Genomic DNA, 21,252 nt, shown 5'->3' on the forward strand with positions numbered 1-21,252 from the left:
CTGATAGTGGTGCTCTCTTTCTCTCCTCAAAGCAGTTTTGGTGAGCCCCATTTCTCCCAGGGGTCATGTAGTCCTTCTTTTGTATAAGTTTTCACATTTTGAGGTATAGCCGGGTCCTTGTTGTCGGCATTGTCATGTTGCTCTTTTGTATCCTTAGAGGCTCCGTAGACGTTTTTGTGGGTCATGTATGTATGTTGGGGTGGTCGTTGGATCGAGTTGTATTTTGGAAACTTAACTATGGCATAATGCATATAATTAAATAAAATGAACTAGCAATATATTTATATAACTGATCTCTCCCCTGTTTTACAAATGGTGACGCATTCCCTTTTTGGATCATGAATGAGTCGGGTAGGAAAGGTTTACTAGGCTTACTCGACCGGGTTCACTCGGTTGAGCGCCGGCCGCGCTCCCCGAGGTTGGGGCGTGACAATGTTGTTGTGAAATATCTGGAAGATTCATATCTGTCTTACTTGGGCTCGAACTGATTTGACTTACACCACCGGATTTGAAAGCATGTTCACTCTTTACTGAAAACTTTTGAAATGGTCTGTATTACTATAGCTCGTCACTGCTTCTCAGTTCCTTATTTAATTATGTTACTTGTTGAATTAGTTGTACTCATGCTACACCCTGCACTTCATGTGTAGATCCAGGTGTGTACGGTTCTGGCGGTCGCTGAGTTCGTGCGCGGGCTGATTATCAAAGACTTACGAGGTAGCTGCCGGCGTTCGCAGTCCTTGTTTCTCCTTTCTTATTATCTTTTATCTCTTATATTGCCATTTGGCATAGACTGTAGTAGACTCTATTTCTAGATTGGTTATTAAATGCTCATGACTTAGTGACACTCCGATGTCGGGCTATTTTTCTGCACTTATGTTTTATTTAGGTTTTACCCCGTTTTATGAAAAACTCTGATTATTTTAAATGTCTTAATTCATTTATGTTAAATTTTGAAAGTGTTTTGGGAAGGTCGGCTTGCCTAGCACCACGATAGGCGCCATCACGATGGGTTAGGTTTTGGGTCATGACAAGTTGGTATCAGAGCCTAGGTTACATAGGTCTCACGAGTCATGAGCAGGTTTAGTAGATTCTTGAGGATCGGTACGGAGACATTTGTACTTATCTTCGAGAGGCTACAGAACCCTTAGGAAACTCCACATTCTTGAATTCTTGTTGTGCGAATCTGTTGATTCTAGTAACTAAACATTTGTTGTTTCATTCTCTCACAGATGGAGGTGCTCCGACTACCGCTGCCCGTACACCAGAGCATGTGGTATAGGGATTCTAGACACCCGGGGCACCACCAGCCCAGCCAGTTGCAGCTGCTCAGGCCTATGTGGTTCCTACTATGCCTGAGGATGAGCAGCGTAGATTGGAGAGGTTTGGGAGACTCCAACCTCCATCTTTCAGTGGTGTAGTAGGAGAGCATGCAAAGGGTTTCTTGGACAGGTGTCAGAGGATACTCCGTACAACAGATATTCTGGAGACCAGTGGGGTCTCGTTCACTACCTTTCAGTTCTCTAGGCTGCATTCAGTTGGAGGGAGGCTTACGAGAGGCGTAGGCCAGTCGACGCAACGCCCCTTACCTGGCAGCAGTTTTCCATTATCTTTCTGGAGAAGTTCGTGCCTCAGTCCCGCAGAGAGGAGCTGCGCAGACAGTTTGAGCAGCTTCGTCAGGGTGATGTATCTGTGATGCAGTATGAGATGCGATTCTTAAAGTTGACCCGTCATGCTATCTGGTTGGTTCCCACAGACAGTGAGAGGATCGAGAGGTTTATAGATGGCCTCATTTATCAGTTACGATTGCTTATGACCAGAGAGAGAGTGTCTGGTGCTACTTTTGATAAGGTTATCAACATTGCTCGTCAGATTGAGATGGTTAGCAGTCAGGAGAGGTTGAGAGGGAGGCCAAGAGGCCTCGTGGACAGGGAGGATTTTACGGTTCTCCTTTTGGGGGTCAGTTCCAGCACGGTAGAGGCCGTCCTTTCAGACATGCTCAGACGGCTCATCCAGGTCACCGTGGTGCATCATCTGGCCATGGTTCTCATAGTTATCAGAAGGGTCGTTTATCTCTCGGTGCCCTCCCAGTGCAGGGTTCGTCCTGTGATCCATCGAGTCAGGGTTTGTCTATGCCAAGTCCATCTGCCAGTTATCCCGGTGCTCGGGGCTCCCTTCAGTCCACTTCACCAGCACCGGGGAGTTGTTATGAGTGTGGGGAGTTTGGTCACATGAGGAGAGAGTGTCCCCGTATAGTGGGAGGTCCAGCTCCGCAAATGAGCCAGTCTACGTCATCAGCACCAGCCACTCCACCACCCGCTCAGCCAGCCCAGGGTGGAGCCTAGTCAGCTAGGGGCTGCCCGAGAGGGGGAGGCAGATCAGGGGGTGGCCAGACCCGTTTCTATGCCCTCCCTGCCATACCAGATACCATTGCTTCATATGTTGTGATTACAAGTATTGTCTCAGTTTGCCACAGAGATGCCTCTGTATTATTTGATACTGGTTCCACTTATTCATATGTTTCCTCGTATTTCGTTCATTTTTTGTATATGCCCCGTGAATCTTTATTTTTATCTGTTCATGTATCTACTCCTGTAGGTGATACTATTATTGTGGACCGCGTATATCGGTCATGTGTGGTGACTATTGGGAGTCTGGAGACCAGAGTGGATTTTTTATTGCTCAACATGGTCAATTTTGATATGATATTGGGTATGGATTGGTTGTCTCCATGTCATGTTGTTCTAGATTGTCACGCTAAGACTGTGATATTGGCGATGCCGGGGTTGTCGAGGGTTGAGTGGAGTGGTTCTATAGACTATGTTCCTAGTAGTGTGATTTCATACTTGAAGGCTCAGCTGATGATTGAGAAGGGTTGTCTATCCTATTTGGCTTTTGTGAGGGATGTTACTGCAGAGACTCTTGCCAATGATTCTATTCCGGTGGTGCGTGATTTTTCGGATGTGTTTCCTGAAGACCTGCCGGGCATGCCACCTGACAGGGATATTGACTTCGGTATTGATTTGATGCAGGGTACGCAGCCCATTGCTATTCCAATGTATCGTATGACACCGGTGGAGTTGAAGGAACAACTTCAGGAACTCCTTGATAAGGGGTTTATTCGGCCTAGCGTGTCACCTTGGGGTGTACCGATTCTATTTGTAAAGAAGAAATATGGTTCTATGAGGATGTGCTTGACTTATAGTGGACTGTTTTGTGGGCTGTATCGTGTTGCTTTTGGGCTGTCTATTTTGTTGTTGTTTAATAGAGTTTTTGGAGGAGAAATAGTGTGTATAAACACCACATAATGACGGAATGGTGGGCTGGTCATTCGTCGTTACATACTTTAGGTTAATTGACATTACTTTGGTTGTCGTTTTATGTATGAAGTGATTAGGGTGTGTGGGCTGTTTTGTGGTATATTGTGATGGAGATAAGGTTGGAAAATGATGCTTACATATTTTTATTGTTGTGTTCTTTTTGTTGTTGGTATATGGTATTGGAGGAGGGCCTAGTTACAGGGGAGATGCTGCCCAAATTTACGTAAACAAGCTACTAGTTTAAGTTGCGGACTTAGCCTTTACTCAGCACTAATTTTGAATCTCCTTATGCTATGGTAGATTGAGTTGAGTTGTTTGAAGAATTTCTTGGAAGGTATTAAGGACTCAACGGAGTTCAGGTATGTTAAGACTAAACCTTTCCTTCATTTTGGCATGATCCCGTAACTACATATGTTTGATAATGAGACATAAAGAGAAGTTCATATTCATGAATTTATTCACATTATCCTAGTCTCGGAAGTTAAAGTATTCTCCCATATCGGGACTTTATATTTAGTTAAGTATTATTTTATTGTAGTCAAGAGAGCAGAGGGTGTATATATACAGTATTACAGTATTTTCACCACTATCGAGCTATAATCGATGGACAGGCCCCTATTGGGCAACCTCTGATCAGATAGTAAATTATATACCGAGCCTACTGTGGCCGAGCGCCTATGAGCGAGCCCAGGATGGCTGAGATACAGAGCTTAGTATGGTCGAGCGCCTATGAGCGAACCTACTACGACAAAGCAGTTACACATTTTCAGCCTTATAGGGTTAGACATATATCTTACTTACTATATTGAGAGAGATGAGTCAGTATTAGCAGGCAAGCATATCTTCAGATTATCCTTCGACTCCCAGTTACTTTCAGTTATTATATTATCAGTTCAGTTTCAGATTTCAGTTATTCTGTTGCCTTACATACTCGGTACATTATTTCGTACTTACGTCCCTTTTGCTGGGGACGCTGTATTTCATGCCTGCATGTGCTGATAGACAGTTAGATAGACCTTCCCAGTAGACAGAGCCAAACATCAGCTTAGTTGGTAAGCTACACTTCCCCGGAGTTACCAGATCTAGACCTTGGAATCCATTTATTTTTTTATATATAGGTTTTATGGGTAGGTCGAGTCCCCGACCATGGTACAGTTCAGTTATCTCTAGAGGCTTGTAGATGAGTCCTGTATATTTTGTATATCAGTAGATGTTCATGGCGGCTTCGTCGGCCTATATATATATATATATATATATATATATATATATATATATATATATATATATATATATATATATATATATATATATATATAATAGCTTTGGGTATGTTTACCCCACATATGAGAGAGATGTTATTTTCAGACGATTCAGAATATGGCCTCATCGGCCTAAGTTGAGGGTTACCCTTCCAGAGTTCACAGTTACAGAGTGGTACACTCAGGCCGAGTATGGCACCGGGTGCCGGCCATGCGTCATCAGGTTTGGGGTGTGACAAACTTGGTATCAGAGCAGTTCTGTCCTAGGGAGTCTACAAGCCGTGTCTAGTAGAGTCTTATTTATGGGTGTATTGTGCACCACACTTATAAGCAGGAGGCTACAGGGCATTTAGGACTGTCACTCTTTTTTCTTACTCTAGATCGTATGGTAGAGCTCAGTTGTAAGAATTCAAACTCCTAAATTTTATTTTATTCGTAATACAACGATACCTACATCCAGAAAAATAGTTGGTAAGAGATTGAATGTGGTTGTGGAAGAGTTGAGTAAGAGAAAACTCGATTTTGCATCATGCTTATGATGAGTAAATGTAAGGTCTTCAGCAAATCATATGTATACTAAGGTGTGTAAGCTTTTTTTATAAGGATCCCTAAGGCAAGAATATCTATCCACCCATATGGTAAAAAAATAAGAGAATCAGAAGGTAGATACAAGTTTCGGCAAGTAAAAGAAGCAAGATGAAGAAGGGCACGAGGTACCTAGTTAATGAAGATTATCAGTATTTGCAATTCAGACAGAGAAGTACAAGCATTATGAGTTACTTTCAACAGTAATAGAGTTATATACAATTGGCCACACTCATCTTAATTATGCCCTATGGGGCCCAACAAATATAGTTTAAGAGAAGGATAGGATATCAGAATCCAGCTGGGGTTAGAGTAACCCAAATACAGTTGATAGATTGTTATCATTAGCTAACATTTTTGAAGATAGTGCAAATGTGGTAATAGATCTTCTTGTGAGACACCCAGATGGTGAACTATAGAATAGTACAGTTGGATATGAATACTAAAATTTTCAGAAATTTCAGAAGATAGGCAGTGGAATCCTAGAAGGGATAAATATTTACCTTAGTATGACTCCAGCCCTGAGTAAACAAAAAGGAGAATGTTAGGCATTCCAAAGATCCAGTGAGATGAAGAAAGGGAGCTAAAAGTGAAAGAACGTTTTGTTGAAGTTTTCAGAATAAAGTAATAGACAAAAATATTATCCAGAAAATAAGAAGGGAGTAAATGAAGCATTATGAGTATAATATGATATATATGGGTGATAACGTTAAATAAAAATATGACACGATGACAGAGTCTATAGTCAAGTGAAGGAAAAGACAAGAAGAGACATGCCTTAAAACAATAGAAGAGTATAAGCCATAAAGTAATATCCTTCTTTTGAGAAATAAGTTGGTGACTCCAACGTGATTGCCATAAGGAGAGATAACCAAGGCTAGGAAATAAAATATAGCAATAGTGGTACATTCGACAAATTACCAAGAAAAGAACTTCAGTACACCTATATATGCCTCGAGGGACATCTTGTCATAGTTATGTATATGTTCACAAAGTGAGGCCAGGAGATTCACAAAAAGATAAAGAAAAAAAGAGAGAAGATCCGCACATAAAAGGACAGAGTCACACATGCTGCATCATAGAAGGTAGTCAAAGTTACGAGATTGGAAGAATTCCGATCACAAGTCGTGATGTGAGAAGAGGCCTATAGGGGAAATGCCCTGGTCTTCGATTTTATTCACATAACAATTGCCTAGATGGGAAGGACAATATTAAAGTATTCGCAAGAGCTATAGGTTATGAGACTGATAAATACATCAGTCAATATTCGAGGACGAATGTTCCAAAGGGGGGAATGATGTTACACCCCATGTTTTTGTACGTGAAAGTACGTCGTAAGTTAATTGATGTAAGTTTGAAAATGAGATCATCTTTGAAATTATATAAAGTAATTTAACGATATTACATCCCATTTTCGCAAGCCTTTAAGAGTTATTATTAGGGAAAAAATGTTTCTAAGGGGACATTTTGTTACACCCCGTACTTCAGACGTCACTGTCATCATAGGATTATCTAATCTGAGCTCAAAAAGGACGAATTCCTTCTACAAGGATAAGAAAGGTTTACTGCAGTCTTAAGTAAGTTAAGATGAATATGAGATTTTTTAATAATGAATTAAATAAGTTTAAATTCATGATATGACTATATATGATGTTTGGATATAAAATATGAAGTTTGGGAAAAATCGGATTTAAGTTGCAAAAAAACCGACTAAGGATTTGCCTTGTAATGCAACTTTTTGAGCAATACATTTCGTGTGCTATATGAGGTCTTTTTGGGATATATTATATACCAAATTAAAGGTCTTGGAATCTAGTTTCCAGCGCTCTTAACTGTCTATTCATACGACGTATGTATAAAAAGATATAAGCGTATGAAGAAGGGCTATTCATAGGGTGCCAAGTAGCACCTTTTTGACTTTTTAAAAAATGGGATATTTACATCCCATATCGTCTCTTTCGCCATTTTCCCAGAGAGCACGCCCAAATAAAACCCCTAAACTTACCCTTAAGCTCTCTACAAGTTCTTCAAACAAGATTATCATCCCGGGCACGAAATCAAGTAGCGATAACATTAAAATGATCCCTACGAAGTAAGTATCGCTATATCTCTTTTTTTTTTTTTTTATAGTTTGAGTTTTGGAATGTATTTAATAGTTAATAATATGCCTACTTTCTGTATTTAAGCTTTTAAATATCAATAAAGGTTGATAAATTCATTTCCTGATAGTTAGAACTCACGGGACAGTGATCGGAAGCCGTGAGTTCGAGTTATTTGACTTGACGTGGACTGTTTTGTGGGTTGTATCGTGTTGCTTTTGGACTGTCTATTTTGTTGTTGTTTAATAGAGTTTTTGGAGTATAAATAGTGTGGATAAACACCACATAATGACGGAATGGTGGGCTGGTCATTCATCGTTACATACTTTAGGTTAATTAACACTACTTTGGTTGTCGTTTTATGTATGAAGTGATTAGGGTGTGTGGGCTATTTTGTGGTATATTGTGATGGAGATAAGGTTGGAAAATGATGCTTACATGTTTTTATTGTTGTGTTCTTTTTGTTGTTGGTATATGGTATTGAAGGAGGGCCTAGTTACAGGGAAGATGCTGCCCAAATTTACATAAACGAGCTACTAGTTTAAGTTGCGGACTTAGCCTTTACTCAACACTAGTTTTGAATCTCCTTATGCTGTGGTAGATTGAGTTGAGTTGTTTGAAGAATTTCTTGGAAGGTATTAAGGAATCAATGGAGTTAAGGTATGATAAGACTAAACCTTTCCTTCATTTTGGCATGATCCCGTAACTACATATGTTTGATAACGAGACATAAAGAGAAGTTTGTATTCATGAATTTATTCACATTATCCTAGTCTCAGAAGTTACAATATTCTCCCTTATCGGGACTTTATATTTAGTTAAGTATTGTTTTATCCCAGTCAAGAGAGCAGGGAGGGGGGGGGGGGGTGTGTATATATATATATACAGTTATCTAAGAGAGCAGAGAGTTTATATATATACAGTATTACAGTATTTTCACCACCATCGAGCTATAATCGATAGGCAGGCCCCTATTGGGCAACCTGTGATCAGATGGTAAGTTATATACCGAGCCTACTGTGGCCGAGAGCCTATGAGCGAGCCCAGGATGGCTGAGATACAGAGCCTAGTATGGCTGAGCGCCTATGAGCGAGCCTCCTACGATAGAGCAGTTACACATACCGAGCCTTATAGGGCCAGAAGCATATTTTACTTACTATATTGAGAGAGATGAGTCAATATTAGCAGGTAAGCATATCTTCAAATTATCTTTTGACTCTAAGTTACTTTCAGTTATTATATTATCAGTTAAGTTTCAGATTTCAGTTATTTTGTTATCTTACATACTTGGTATATTATTGCGTACTGACGTCCCTTTTGCTAGGGACGCTGCATTTCATGCCTGCAGGTCCTGATAGACAGCTGGATAGACCTTCCCAGTAGACAGAGCCAAACATCAACTTAGTTGGTAAGCTCCACTTCCTCGAAGTTACCAGGTCTAGACCTTGGAGTCCATTGTTTTTATATATAGGTTATGGGTAGGTCAGGGCCCTGTTCCGATCACAATACATCCATCAGTAAAGGCTTGTAGACGAGTCCTGTATATTTTTTATATCAGTAGATGTTCATGGTGGCTTCGTCGACCTGCACAATTATATATATCAGCTTTTAGGTATGTTTACCCCACAGATAAGAGAGACGTTATTTTCAGACGATTCAGAATATGGCCTCATTGTCCTAAGTTGAGGGTTACCCCTTCCAGAGTTCACAATTACATAGTGGTACGTTCGGGCAGAATATGGCACCGGGTGCCGGCCACACCTCTTCAGGTTTGGGGTGTGACAATCCTATCAACACCTTATCATCCCAGCGGGAACGGGCAAGCCGAATCGACCAACAAAACCATCATCCAAAATCTTAAGAAGAGATTGACCGACGGCAAAGGAAAATGGAAAGAAATACTACCCGAGGTCCTATGGGCATACCGCACAACATCGAAATCCAGTACCAGAGCAACACCGTTCTCGTTGGTTTATGGCGACAAATCTCTGATCCCAGTCAAGGTCGGAGAACCTGGCATCAGGTTTCAATATGCAATAGAGGAGTCGAATAACGAGACCATGAATACGAGCCTAGAATTGTTGGACAAAAGACGCGAAGTCGCTTTTGTCCAATTGGCCGCCCAAAAATAACGTATCGAAAGGTACTACAATCGAAGAACCAATCTTCTACATTTTAACATCGGGGACTTAGTACTAAGAAAAGTCACCCTCAACACCCGAAATCTGAATAAAGGGAAACTGGATTTAATCTAGGAAGGACCGTATCAGGTTCTCGAAATCAACGAAAAAGGATCCTACAAGCTCGGCATATTAAACGGCAAACAACTACCGAGCAATTGGAACGTATCGCACCTAAAACGATACTACTGCGGTATCTTTGATCTTGCAGGTGTTCGACTAGAAACATCGATGGAGTATTCAACACGAAGCCTTTAGGTCTGAAAGCACGCGTTGCACTCTTTTTCCCTTAGACCGGTTTTTGTCCCAAATGGGTTTTCCGGCGAGGTTTTTAATTAGGCAATTATTGATCGTGCTAACTTAGAACAATTCAACAATATCCGAGGCCTCTTTACAATCAACCTCGAATACTGGGGGGCATTGCCCTCAAATATCAAGTTTGATGCGAAGAAGTTACTTCATGGCAGTAGGGTCTCGATAGGAAAATTTTGTAAGGGCCAAACAGTCAAACAAACCATGCCCGCGTAGTTTGCTCAAGCCCTGGCACAGAACATATATGCATGTATAATGATTTATAAAGAGAAGTATTTTTCTTTACCGATATCTCGTACCTTAGAAAAGTTTTTCTACTTTACAATTTCATATTCTCGATCTATTATGTAAACATGCTTAAGGGCCGACCATGACCGGAGTTCAGATGATTACCCCCACAATCGGGGACTGCCGTCCGAAAAATAAACGAAATCGAATTATATAAAATCCGAGATCATAAGACCTTTTAGGCAACCCTCGATTTTATAGGCCACAGACACCCCACTCGAGGACTGACACTTCGGGCAAGCTCGAAGTAAAATGTGAAAATAAGCCCAAGAGGTAAATCCTTAACTAAATAGGCTACGGCCGAATTAACACGGGTCGGAGACGTCCGAGTTCCGTAACAAAATAAGCCTTTGAATTCTTTCATAAACCGGTTAAAAAGGCTACCCCCGGCAAAATCATAAAAGGCTTCGATAATATCAAGCCTCAAAAACTCTAATGAGTACAAAATTGTTCAAACTCTCGAACAATTCCTTATTTCATGCCAAGGCATTACAAGTTTCGCAAATACAAATGATAAGAAACTTTTTCAAGCTAAAAAGGGGACAAAGCCATAAACAATCTTTTTACAAAAGCCTAAGGGTTGTTTTTTGCCTTGAGTTCGAGAGACCATCCCCGCTCAAATAAAAAAACTAAGGGTTACCTTACTTCGAGTTCGAGCAAGCACTCACTCGATCATAAAGTCTAAGGGCTATACTAATTCAGTTCCAATCAAATTATCTTAACCTCGGATCTTAGAATACAACTTCATAATTTTATAAGGAGGAAAGGAAGAAAGTTTATATATATGTCAGAAATAATTTACAAGGGCAGCATGGCCCGATCAAGTTTCTCTACAAAATACCAAAACAGTCTTAAAAGAAACACAAAAAATACTAATCCTAAAGGACTTAGTCCTCTCCGGGGGCAGCATCCTCGCCCTCGAGGCCTCCTTTGCTTTCAGATCCGCTCATACTCCCGGTATCATCATCATCAGGAAAGGCCAACACTCTGGTTTCGGCTTTAAGCTCCTTAGCATTCTTGATCTCGGCTATAAGATCGAAGCCACGAGTATGGATCTCCTCGAGAGTCTCCATGCTCGACAACCCAGTTTGCTCAAGCCTGAGCAGCCTCGGCAACCTCCTTTGCTCGAACCTGAGAAGCTTCAGCATTGGACCAATAGACGGCTACCATTGCATCAGCATTAGCCGTGGCTATTTCGACCTCCGATTTGGCCGTTGCAAGTTCTGTGTCAAGTATCTCTCGATTAGAAACTGCTGAGCCCAACTGAGACTGGAACTTCTCGATTTTCTTGGCTTGCACCAAGGCCTTCTCTTTCAAGTTTCGGAGTTGGGTCTCAGCCGAGGCTAGTTGAGCTTTGACAACCTTCTTTTCTGAGGCAAGGCGGTCCATGTTCTGCTTCCACTTCTCGACCTCCGCTTTCACTACGTCCACTTCAACACGAAGCTACCTGATCACATCAAACTTTTGCTTGACCTGTGGGACAGAACTGTTAGCCATCAAGCCCGATTCAGTGTCATTAACTTCAAAGATTTTTTTTACCTGCTTAGGCAGATCATCTTGTTCTTTCCGAGCTACTTCTAGCTCAGCCCGAAGTCCTTTTGCTTCTCCTTCTCTCTGCTCACTGAGAAGCTTGAAGGCATCTCTCTCCTCATTAAGCCCTCGGATTTCGGCTTCGTACCGGCTCAGCTCCCCTCGGGATCGGAAAAACGCCTCGTGATGAAGCACAAAGGCCTACAAAAATAGAAAGAAGGAATTATACAAGGAAAGAAAAATACAAGTATGAAAATTGACAAAGCAAATATGAACTTACCCGATTCAGGGATTGTTGAGCTTCATTGAAAAGACAAGACGCTCCCACCTCACCCGAGCTCTTCTTCGAAGCCTCCAAGTCACTCAGACCGGTGACATCTTCTACCCCAACAAAATAACCACGGAAAGGATCTTCCTCTCCATGGGCTCCCTCCCCGTGACAAGTCTCCACGACCTGAGTGTCACGTATCATCGATTGAGAAAATGAAGAAAACAAGGGGGAATCCCCGATCTCTATTTCCCCAAGTAGGTTTTTTGGGGCGCCGCCTCCATCTTGACGATCCTCAAGCCCGGTTTCTGCATAGGCATCCACCGCCTCTTCAACGGTCTCTTTGCCCCGGAGAAAAGCATCTTCGGTTCCTCTCGGCTCCGGAACTTGGGCCGGAGTCTCCTCCTCGACCTCATCGAGCCTAGACGGAGCAGTATCAACTCCCACCGGTTCCGAAGTTTTCTGAATATCGGTGCTAGCTCGTGCACGGGCCACCATCCCAGAATCACCTTCTTCTTCTTCTCCTTCTTCTTTTTCTTCTTCTTATTATTATTATTATTATTATTATTATTATTATTATTTTATTTTAATTTTTTTTTTCTTCTTCCTTTTCTTCTTCTTCTTCTTCTTCTTCTTCTTCATCCCTTAGTCTTTGGACTGACTCCATAGTCAGTGGGATTGTGTTCCCCTTGGGTTTACGGGACGCTCTCTTCTTGGATTTTTGACCCTCAGAGTTCGAGGCCCCTTTTCTCTTAATCACCTTCGCCGGTTTCAAGATAGGCAGTAAATCTTCTTCGTCACCGGACGGGGGTCTCATAGCTGCATTCTTTCCGAAACCTACAAAAGGAGAAAGTAAGTAAACTCATGCTTGAACGATAGGCAAATCGGTAAGCCAAGAAGAAGGCTCACCATGAGTACGAGCCTCCCACCGGCCCTTTGACAAATCGCGCCATGCGCGCTCGGCATATGTTGACGTAGAAACCAGGCTCCTGACCTAGTTCTCAAGGTGGGGAATCACACCCAACATATAAACAATGACTGTATCGAGAAAAATACTGATAAGAAAGGATGAAAAAGTAAAAACAACAAACAAAAATTAAAGACGTGATCATACTTTCATTTTATATTCCATTTCTCAGGAAATGGCATGCTCTAAGCCGAGATTAGGTCAGTGGTCTTCACCCGAACGAACCGGCCCATCCAGCCCCGATCTTTGTCTTCATCTATACTCTAGGTGAACGCCTTGGTGGCCCGATATTGAAGCTTTATCTGCCCACCTCGGTAGAGTTGAGGGCTATATAATCTTACGGGGTGGTCGAGGGTAAAGGGAAGCCCGTCGATTTTGCTCACGAAGAAACGGAGAAGTATCACGATCCTCCAGAAAGAAGGGTGAATTTGGCCGAGGGTCACATGGTATTTCTTGCAGAAATCGATGATGACCGGATCGAGGGTACCCAGCGTGAAAGGATAATTGTAAACACTCAGGTACCCTTCTAAGTGGGTAGTGATCGCTTCCTCCTGTGCCGGTATCACAACCTCTTTATTTTCCCAATTGCAATCTTTCTTCACCAGATCAAGAAGGCTTTGGGATATCCAGCATATATATCTCGATACCGGCTTGCATCGACCAACAATCGATGAGGGTTTCTCGACCTTAAAGTCGGAATTAATAATATACCCCCCGGGAATAAGTTCTTCAAGGCGTGACTCCACCACTAGTTTCTCGCCGGCCGACCGAGATGAGGAAGCAGCCTCTTTCTGTGGAACGGTTTTAGATGTTTTGGCTATTTAGTTTTTGTGAACAAAGAAGAATGGAGATTGAAGTATTTGGTGTTTTTCGAAATAGTGAGCTTTGGAGAAGGCAAAGAACTATAAAGATTGGAATGAAAAAGATTTGAAAGTAAAACTTTGAAATGATGAAGAAGGGCATTTAATGCCTTGGTAACTGGACCGACGAGACGTTTGTCGCATACGTCACAATCGGGCTTGTCGCTGATGTCATTGCCCATCTAGTTGGAGTTCGAAAATTCATATCGTTTCTCGCTATCTTCTTTCCGAGAAATGAGGGGACTATCTGTATACAGTCAAAACTGGGTTTGCCCTTCGAGATTGGAACATGATAGACCAAGGTTCGTCATTGTAATATCGAGCCATGATGCGGAGTTTGGTTGTCGAGCTCGAGCCCCAGAAACCAATTTAGATCGAGATCGGTCAAGATCGAGCTCGAGACATCGAGGTCGAACAAATAGAGATCGGCCAAGATCGAGCTCGAGGGATCGAGGTCAAACAAATAGAGATCGCTCAAGATCGAGCTCAAGACCCAGAAACCAATTAGGATCGAGATTGGCCAAAATTAAGATCGAGCCGAGAAACAAAAAAGTCGTTATAGCCGCAATTAGGGGGAGAATCTCGGTAGAAATCACGGCTTGAATCAAGGAAAAATTAATTAATTAATCTATCATGTGATCCACTATGTATTTTTAATTATATCCAAAATGGGATTCCCCCATTATATTAAGAGTTGTTATCATTTGTAGAAAAAATAGATTCATTTTGAGATATATAGAAAAGAGAGCAAATGCTATCCTTTTTTGGCTTTTGATATTTAGTCATATTGTTTCTTCTATCAATCATTTTTCACTCAATTTGAAGGTGAACTTGAAAACTTAGGTTAACTAGTTCATTCGGTTTGCATTTATTTCTTTTATAACTAATTTCGATATTCATTTACATATCTTTTCCAATTTGTATCAATTTATATCATGTATCCTTAGAACTACGTATAAATTCTAACTCTATCCGTTTTTTTTTTTTGGATAAACACAAACTAACATGCTTTGGTTTAGCCTTCACTGTCACTCTTTCCTTCTCCAATATCTAGTGTAGTAATAATCCGTTGAGGATATAGTAATATACTTATAAGGTTACATTGCCACTAACAGCAACGTGTATGAATACGTGTTACATTAAAGGAGTATTGTAAAAACATACAAAATCTGAAATTATATATACCACACGAGTTTGGCTGCTATGATATATACATTTGAATATACCATTCAAATAATCTAACTCACCTAACGTCGTTTCGAAAATCATAAGCCCGTAAACGTCAACCAAATAACTACATGTCAAACTTAATTATCCAATATTTTATTAATGCATATATGATTTATATTCTCTTTTATAATTATATTTTTCCTCCAAATTTATCCAATTTGATCCCAAAAGCATCTTCCAGAAAATTCATGCATGTACGAAAATAGAGCTAGCTCAAGATATGAATAAAGTACCTTTGTTAATGGCAGTTTATATACTTATCAGCAACAATGAAGCATTTAAATACTCCATTTGTTCTTCCTCCTCTAATAGGTGGAGGTCATGATCGCCGGCCAGTCCAGGATCGATGTTAAGTTGTCTTTTTCAGAGAAGATAAAACGTGAAGTGCAAGAAGTTATACGTACGTAACAGCTAATCGTAATAAAAATTATTACTACTAGATTGAAATTACTAATCAGAGACGTAGTTAAATAGGTTAAAAGAAGAATTATAAACAAGATAAAGGACAAGGATCCATGAACCGTCATAGATATTTCTCAAAATCATACTATAAAAATTTATCTCCAACGAGCGTTTACACCAAATTATATTAACTTATTATAGTTAAAGATCTAATGAGATAGAGGCAGATTCATAATTTCAAGAACATAAATGCACTATTTCGAAGAGGTGAATCTAGAATTTATATTTGACTTCAACCTTTAGGTTCTTACCATGAATCCATTACTATTTAGAAATTATAGGTTAAAATTAATTTTTTTCTTGCAATTTTAGTGATTTTAACATACATACCGATACTTCATATAAAAAATGATACGATGATTGAATCCGTTGGCTATCTACATCATCCACTGCTATTAGTTTTAATACATATATTTGATTTCATTATATAAAATTTTGTGACGACAAAAGGAGAAAAGAGATTGTTAGATTTGGGAATCTTGAATCAATAAACTAAATAAAAAAGAAGAAAAAGAAAAAAAATAATTAACTAAAACATAAGAGGGGATACGAAATGCCTATAAACGTGAGATTTGAAGCCCTAACTTTACTTACAAAGGTGCACTTAATAATTATATCATAGGAGTTTTTAAGGTTGGGTGTCCACGTGTATATTTAAGTAGATTTTAAGAAATATAACATTGTTATACATAATACAAGTAGAGGAGCATGAGTTCACGTACACCATGCTCCTCCACATTGATATGCCACTGTAATGAGGCAAAAAAATGTATGATGATCAATCATGATTTAATGAAAGAAATGTATTATACACAAATATATGTCATGCATGATATAAAAATCCGATACAAATAAATTTGTACCATACAGAATTAAAGTAAGTGTTTGTCAATTGGTATCTAAACAAGGCCAAGTGTAGCAGGGTACACGAGGCTTGGACTAATACATCAGCTTTGTGTTTACGGTATTTCCGTTTGATTCTATCTAATTGCTACTAAAATAATGTGATAATTTATCCGAGGAAATTTCTTTTAATAAAGTCATTAATGTCGTTATCCCTGCAGCTAAAACGTCATTAATCGTTTACCTAATATAATGAAGAGCACAAGGTGCTGACCCTTGCACGGCCTGGTACGAAGTACCTTAAAATTAGAACAACTCAAGAAAAACTGTGTGTTTTTTCATCTCCAAAAAGATTTCAGCCGGCAGTTGTCGAATGGGAGTTAAAGGAAGCAAATTGAGTAAGCTAATATGCATCGGAATGGTCGGAAAACTGCTAAAATTAGGAGGCGGAGGAGCTGCAGTTATGACACCAAAAGGTTATGTACCTGTTGCTGTTGGAGAGAATGTTAATGAATCAAAGCGATTTATGGTACATACGACTGCACTATACGATGCAGAATTTTTGGAGCTGCTGTCTCGATCAGCTGAGGAATATGGATTTTGCAACCAAGGTATTCTCAGGATTCCTTACGAGACTAAAGCTTTTGAAGAACGTATGTTGAAAGCCGATACTTGTACTGGTGGAAGCAAGCGAATTACTCGAAAAATCAAAGGACCAGAATAACGGCAGCTTGATGTACGATGAGAAGTTACATAATCTCATTAGTATTTTACACAAAATGATTCAATCTCTCTGTATTCAGCTATATCTGCACTGGATCGGAGAAGAGCTTTGTATATTGTAATTTCGTTCTTTGACGGGGTATTCCTTGCTGATATGGATTTTAGTCTACGTTTACATATTGGTGTAATATTGGAAAAAAATTTGGATGGCTTTTGTCGTGGATAATTTTCAAGATCCTTCAGAAAAAGTTCAATGCACATATTTATCTTAAAGCAATTGCATTATTCGAGTATTCTAAATCCCTATCATAGAGGTGATATTTTTTTTTTGGTACTTAATTAATAGGGAATTATGAGATTCAATTACATAGCAACTGTCTACTCCCTTCTCTTCTCATACACGATATTGTATAGGTCCAAATATGTCTCAATACTTGGGACTAGCTAACATCGAGAAAAGAGTCAGCCGAGGTCGACCAGGAGATGGCAAAGCCCGTAGGCGAGATGCAAAAGATGGTCGATGTCGAGCACTGCAAAAAGAACAGTAACGGCTAGTTTATTAGGGCATGATATTAAAGAAATATTTCATTGGATATTCTTTGTACTTGTACTATTAGGGTTTATTGGGGGTATGTCCCAGATAATTAAATAGGAAAAAAGATAAGGATCTTGTTCATATTATTCTACACGTTTCCATCAGATCCGAGAAGATTTCGAATGTTCTAAGATTTGTCTATCACTCATCATTGTCAGAAGGAATAATCACCTAGCTCATTATTTATTGGGTGAATCACTCCTCCTATTTACTCAAATGTCATTTATTGTTATTCCCTCCGTTTCAATTTATGTGAATCTATTTTATTTTTAGTCCGTGCCAAAAAGAATTACCCCTTTCCATATTTGGAAACAATTTACCTTTATGCAATACTAATGATTTATAATCAGACAAAATAAGTGTGCTTCATTTTACACCACAAGTTCAAAAGTCTTCTCTCTTTTCTTAAACTCCGTGCCCAATCAAATGAGTTCACATAAATTAAACGAAGGGAGTATTTATTATCAGCCACTCTTTCATTATGGCTTATACTTTATGACTGTTTAATACTTGTTATTGTCAACCCTTTATCTCACCTCACACACGTTTTCAAGATTCGCATCTAGAGATATTATCATTAACTAGGTTTGACCCGTTATTACATAAATATAATAATTTTAAGGGAAAGTTATAATTTTTTGTCAACCAGATCACTAGAAATTGAATGCTTCACATTTTTCCAAAAGCAACCAATGAGAATCATTACCGTACAAAACGCATAACATTAATGATGTGAATACTGATCTACCGATTGAATTACTATTTTCTTAGTCACTACAATGTTCATTTGGGCCGTTTACTAGAGAAGACTAAAGAGTATTATAAAGCGGTCGGTCATAATTGAGCCAAAAAAAGATATTTTTTCCCTCCAATAATTTCACCTCAATTTAATTAGCTATACTACTGCAACTTGTCAAAAATATGGCGCACCTAGTTCTTTCCCTTTAAAATATTAGCTTTTCGTGATGTCACTCTATAAAAGATGTTAATTAAAATATATTGGGGTATTATCACTTCTAACCCGCTCCAAAAACTATTTACCTTCAATAGTCGAAATAGTATATAAAATTTATATAATTTTTATATATAACATACAGAATATATATATATATATATATATATATATATATATACAAAATATATATATTATTTTTTACTATTATTTTGAGAGCGGCTACACAGTGTCATTTTTTTAAATATATTGAAAAATTATAATATATAGCTGCCGTAAAAAAATAGCCGAAAAAATACATAAAATTTGTATATTTTTTGTATATATATACATTATGTATGTTATATACAAAAATTATATAAATTTTATATACTTTTTTGATTATTAAATATAAATAATTTCTGGCACAAAATAGAAGTAATAATAACGGCAGAGGGATTAAAGCCACATATATGGAGTGATTTACATTTCCTCCACCTCACACCAACGAAAAAAGAAAAAGAAAAAAAAATGGTGAAATATTAAAAAGAAAGAACAATAAAAGAGTCGTTTTGACATTTGAAGGCAAAAATGGCTGCAGCAACAAAATATGTGACTAACAAAAATTCCCAATAATTGGGAGGAACTATACGTGGACGACAAATAGAAGATCACGGCCATGCGCCAAACGTAACAGATGTCCGATGTTCCCGTCTCTTCTAGATCCTTCGTGTCGAGAATCGAAAAAACAGGGACATATTAGAAGTTTCTGAGACCCAGCATTCGCTTAGTTTAAATTAGAACTTGCCTTACCTTTTTCAGCTACTGGTCGGATAATTCTTCTTCTTCTAAAGGCAAAAATCCTGGTGCTTCTTTGAAGACCTACAACAGTCTTGAAATTCGCAGCGAATTGTGAGTCCTGGTAAGACTGCTCTGTAAATCTATGTAATTTTAGGGTTCTTTTTTTCGCCTTCACGTCATTAAATCATGATTAATCATATTTTGGAGTTGTTATCATATGGTGTTTAAATTAAGTACTGACTGTTTTTTGTTTGTGTTTTTTCTATGATTAATGTGTATTGTAGAGATCTCTGTGTGAAAATGAGCGCAGTCGTGGATGCGGTGAACCAACTTCTCCACTTCCCAGAATCCATTGAAAGGGTAGTGTTTCCGTCCCACTCACACGAGACAAGTGAGAACAGGGGTGTGAGTAGCATACCAGTGGACATTCTCGATTCCCCAAAGGAGTACATTTTCTACATGGACGTTCCTGGGTTATCCAAGTCTGAAATTCAGGTTGGTATTACGGACGCAATCTTCAATTTTGATTTTAACAGATTTCTAGCTTTTAATTCCATAGGAGGTGGCAAATGGGCTGGTGGAAATGACACAGGCATGTTGTTTAAACTATATTCATAAAGATTAGCCAATTTTGCTCAAACTTCAGCCCACGACGTCCTAGACTTTAAACCTCAAAGTTCAAACTTCAACGCATCGTCTCCTAAAATTCAAAAATTGTGTCCAGAAGTTCTTAGTTTTAAATTAGTAGTTCAGCAATTCGAGACACTTAGTCCTGAATTTCAAATTAGAAATTAGCATGGATACTTAGTCCTGAAGTTTGGGTGAATTGGTTAATCTTTAAATACATTGTAAATTGTGAATATATTTTATATAACGGACTTAAAAGTGCCTATTGCTGCACTTCGCAGGTTAAACCCGTTTAAATGAATAAACGGTTTATGACTTAAGTTGCTTGATGTTTGCTTCTGTCCTGTCTAACATGAGTCAATCTCTTCCCTTTTTTGTTTAATTTACCTTTTAGAATAAAGTTGTGAAAGTTATTGTATTTCACTTAAATTATTAGTACTATAAGTTATTCAAAATTTGCATAATTTTTACTCTCCAAATTTAATTTTGTTAGTGAACCTTGTTACTGATTGAAATGTGTAACAGGTGACTGTGGAAGATGAAAACATACTGGTGATACGAAGCAATGGGAAGAGGAAGCGTGAGGAGAGTGAGGAAGATGGGTGCAAGTATGTGAGGTTGGAGAGGAGGCCACCTCAGAAATTGATGAGGAAGTTCAAGCTGCCTGAAAACTGCAATGTTTCAGCTATTAATGCTAAATGTGAGAATGGGGTGTTGGCTGTGGTAGTTGAGAAGCTTCCTCCACCACCTAAGCTTAAGACTGTTAAAGTTGCAATTTCATGAATTTTAGTTATTATCAATGTACATTTTTCGAGATTCAGCTTTGTGGAATGAAATGTATCTCTGTAGTATTTATGGGACCTTTGCATTTTCCTTAACTAGGCTAGGGTATCTTGTTAAACTTTTGATTTGAAGTTGATCCTGAACTCGTCTGCTAAATTAGATATGGAAGCGTATTGCCAACATATATTGGTTTGGTGAGTTTGTCTCCTAATTTGTTTCGGATATTCTGGCATTTGCAGATCTCGGCTTTTGATTCATACAGAGTATATATGAACAATCGTTCCTAATGGATAATTGGCGGTATATCATTACTTTGCCATGCAAAAACTATATTCGAAGTGCAGACCCTAGGTTATGAAAGATATTGGGAGACGGAGTAGGGCACAATTCAGCTTCTATTCCCAACATCTGATTTTGTATCTCCAATCTTTCTTCACTCCTTTTCAGAATTGTCTGCAATCGAATGGATGAAGCACTGTTTGGCGAAATAAGAATACTTTTGATAGACGTGATCAATATGAAATTTTTCTGTTTTGGCCTCACCTAACTGAACACTATGTGGGCGCTGCTACTGACCTCAAAGTGCCAA

The 21,252-nt window shown here is 39.0% G+C and overlaps 1 protein-coding gene across 1 annotated transcript; it reads left to right on the forward strand.

Annotated features, from left to right (window-relative positions):
* The first annotated feature begins 19,047 nt into the window (after positions 1-19,047).
* LOC107762094 (17.4 kDa class III heat shock protein) lies at positions 19,048-20,845 on the forward strand. Its single transcript, XM_016580419.2, has 3 exons — positions 19,048-19,374; positions 19,538-19,748; positions 20,406-20,845. The coding sequence occupies exons 2-3, from the start codon at positions 19,554-19,556 to the stop codon at positions 20,661-20,663; spliced, it is 453 nt and encodes a 150-aa protein (XP_016435905.1). The 5' UTR covers positions 19,048-19,374; positions 19,538-19,553; the 3' UTR covers positions 20,664-20,845.
* The last annotated feature ends 407 nt before the right edge of the window (positions 20,846-21,252 follow it).

The sequence above is a fragment of the Nicotiana tabacum genome, chromosome 4 (genome assembly GCF_000715075.1).
Source record: "Nicotiana tabacum cultivar K326 chromosome 4, ASM71507v2, whole genome shotgun sequence".
Lineage (NCBI taxonomy): Eukaryota > Viridiplantae > Streptophyta > Magnoliopsida > Solanales > Solanaceae > Nicotiana > Nicotiana tabacum.

Coding starts and splice junctions, on each gene's coding strand:
- LOC107762094 (XM_016580419.2), top strand. CDS start 19,554: ATGAGCGCAGTCGTGGATGCGGTGAACCAACTTCTCCACTTCCCAGAA. Junction 19,749..20,405: donor TATCCAAGTCTGAAATTCAG/GTTGGTATTACG, acceptor AATGTGTAACAG/GTGACTGTGGAAGATGAAAA.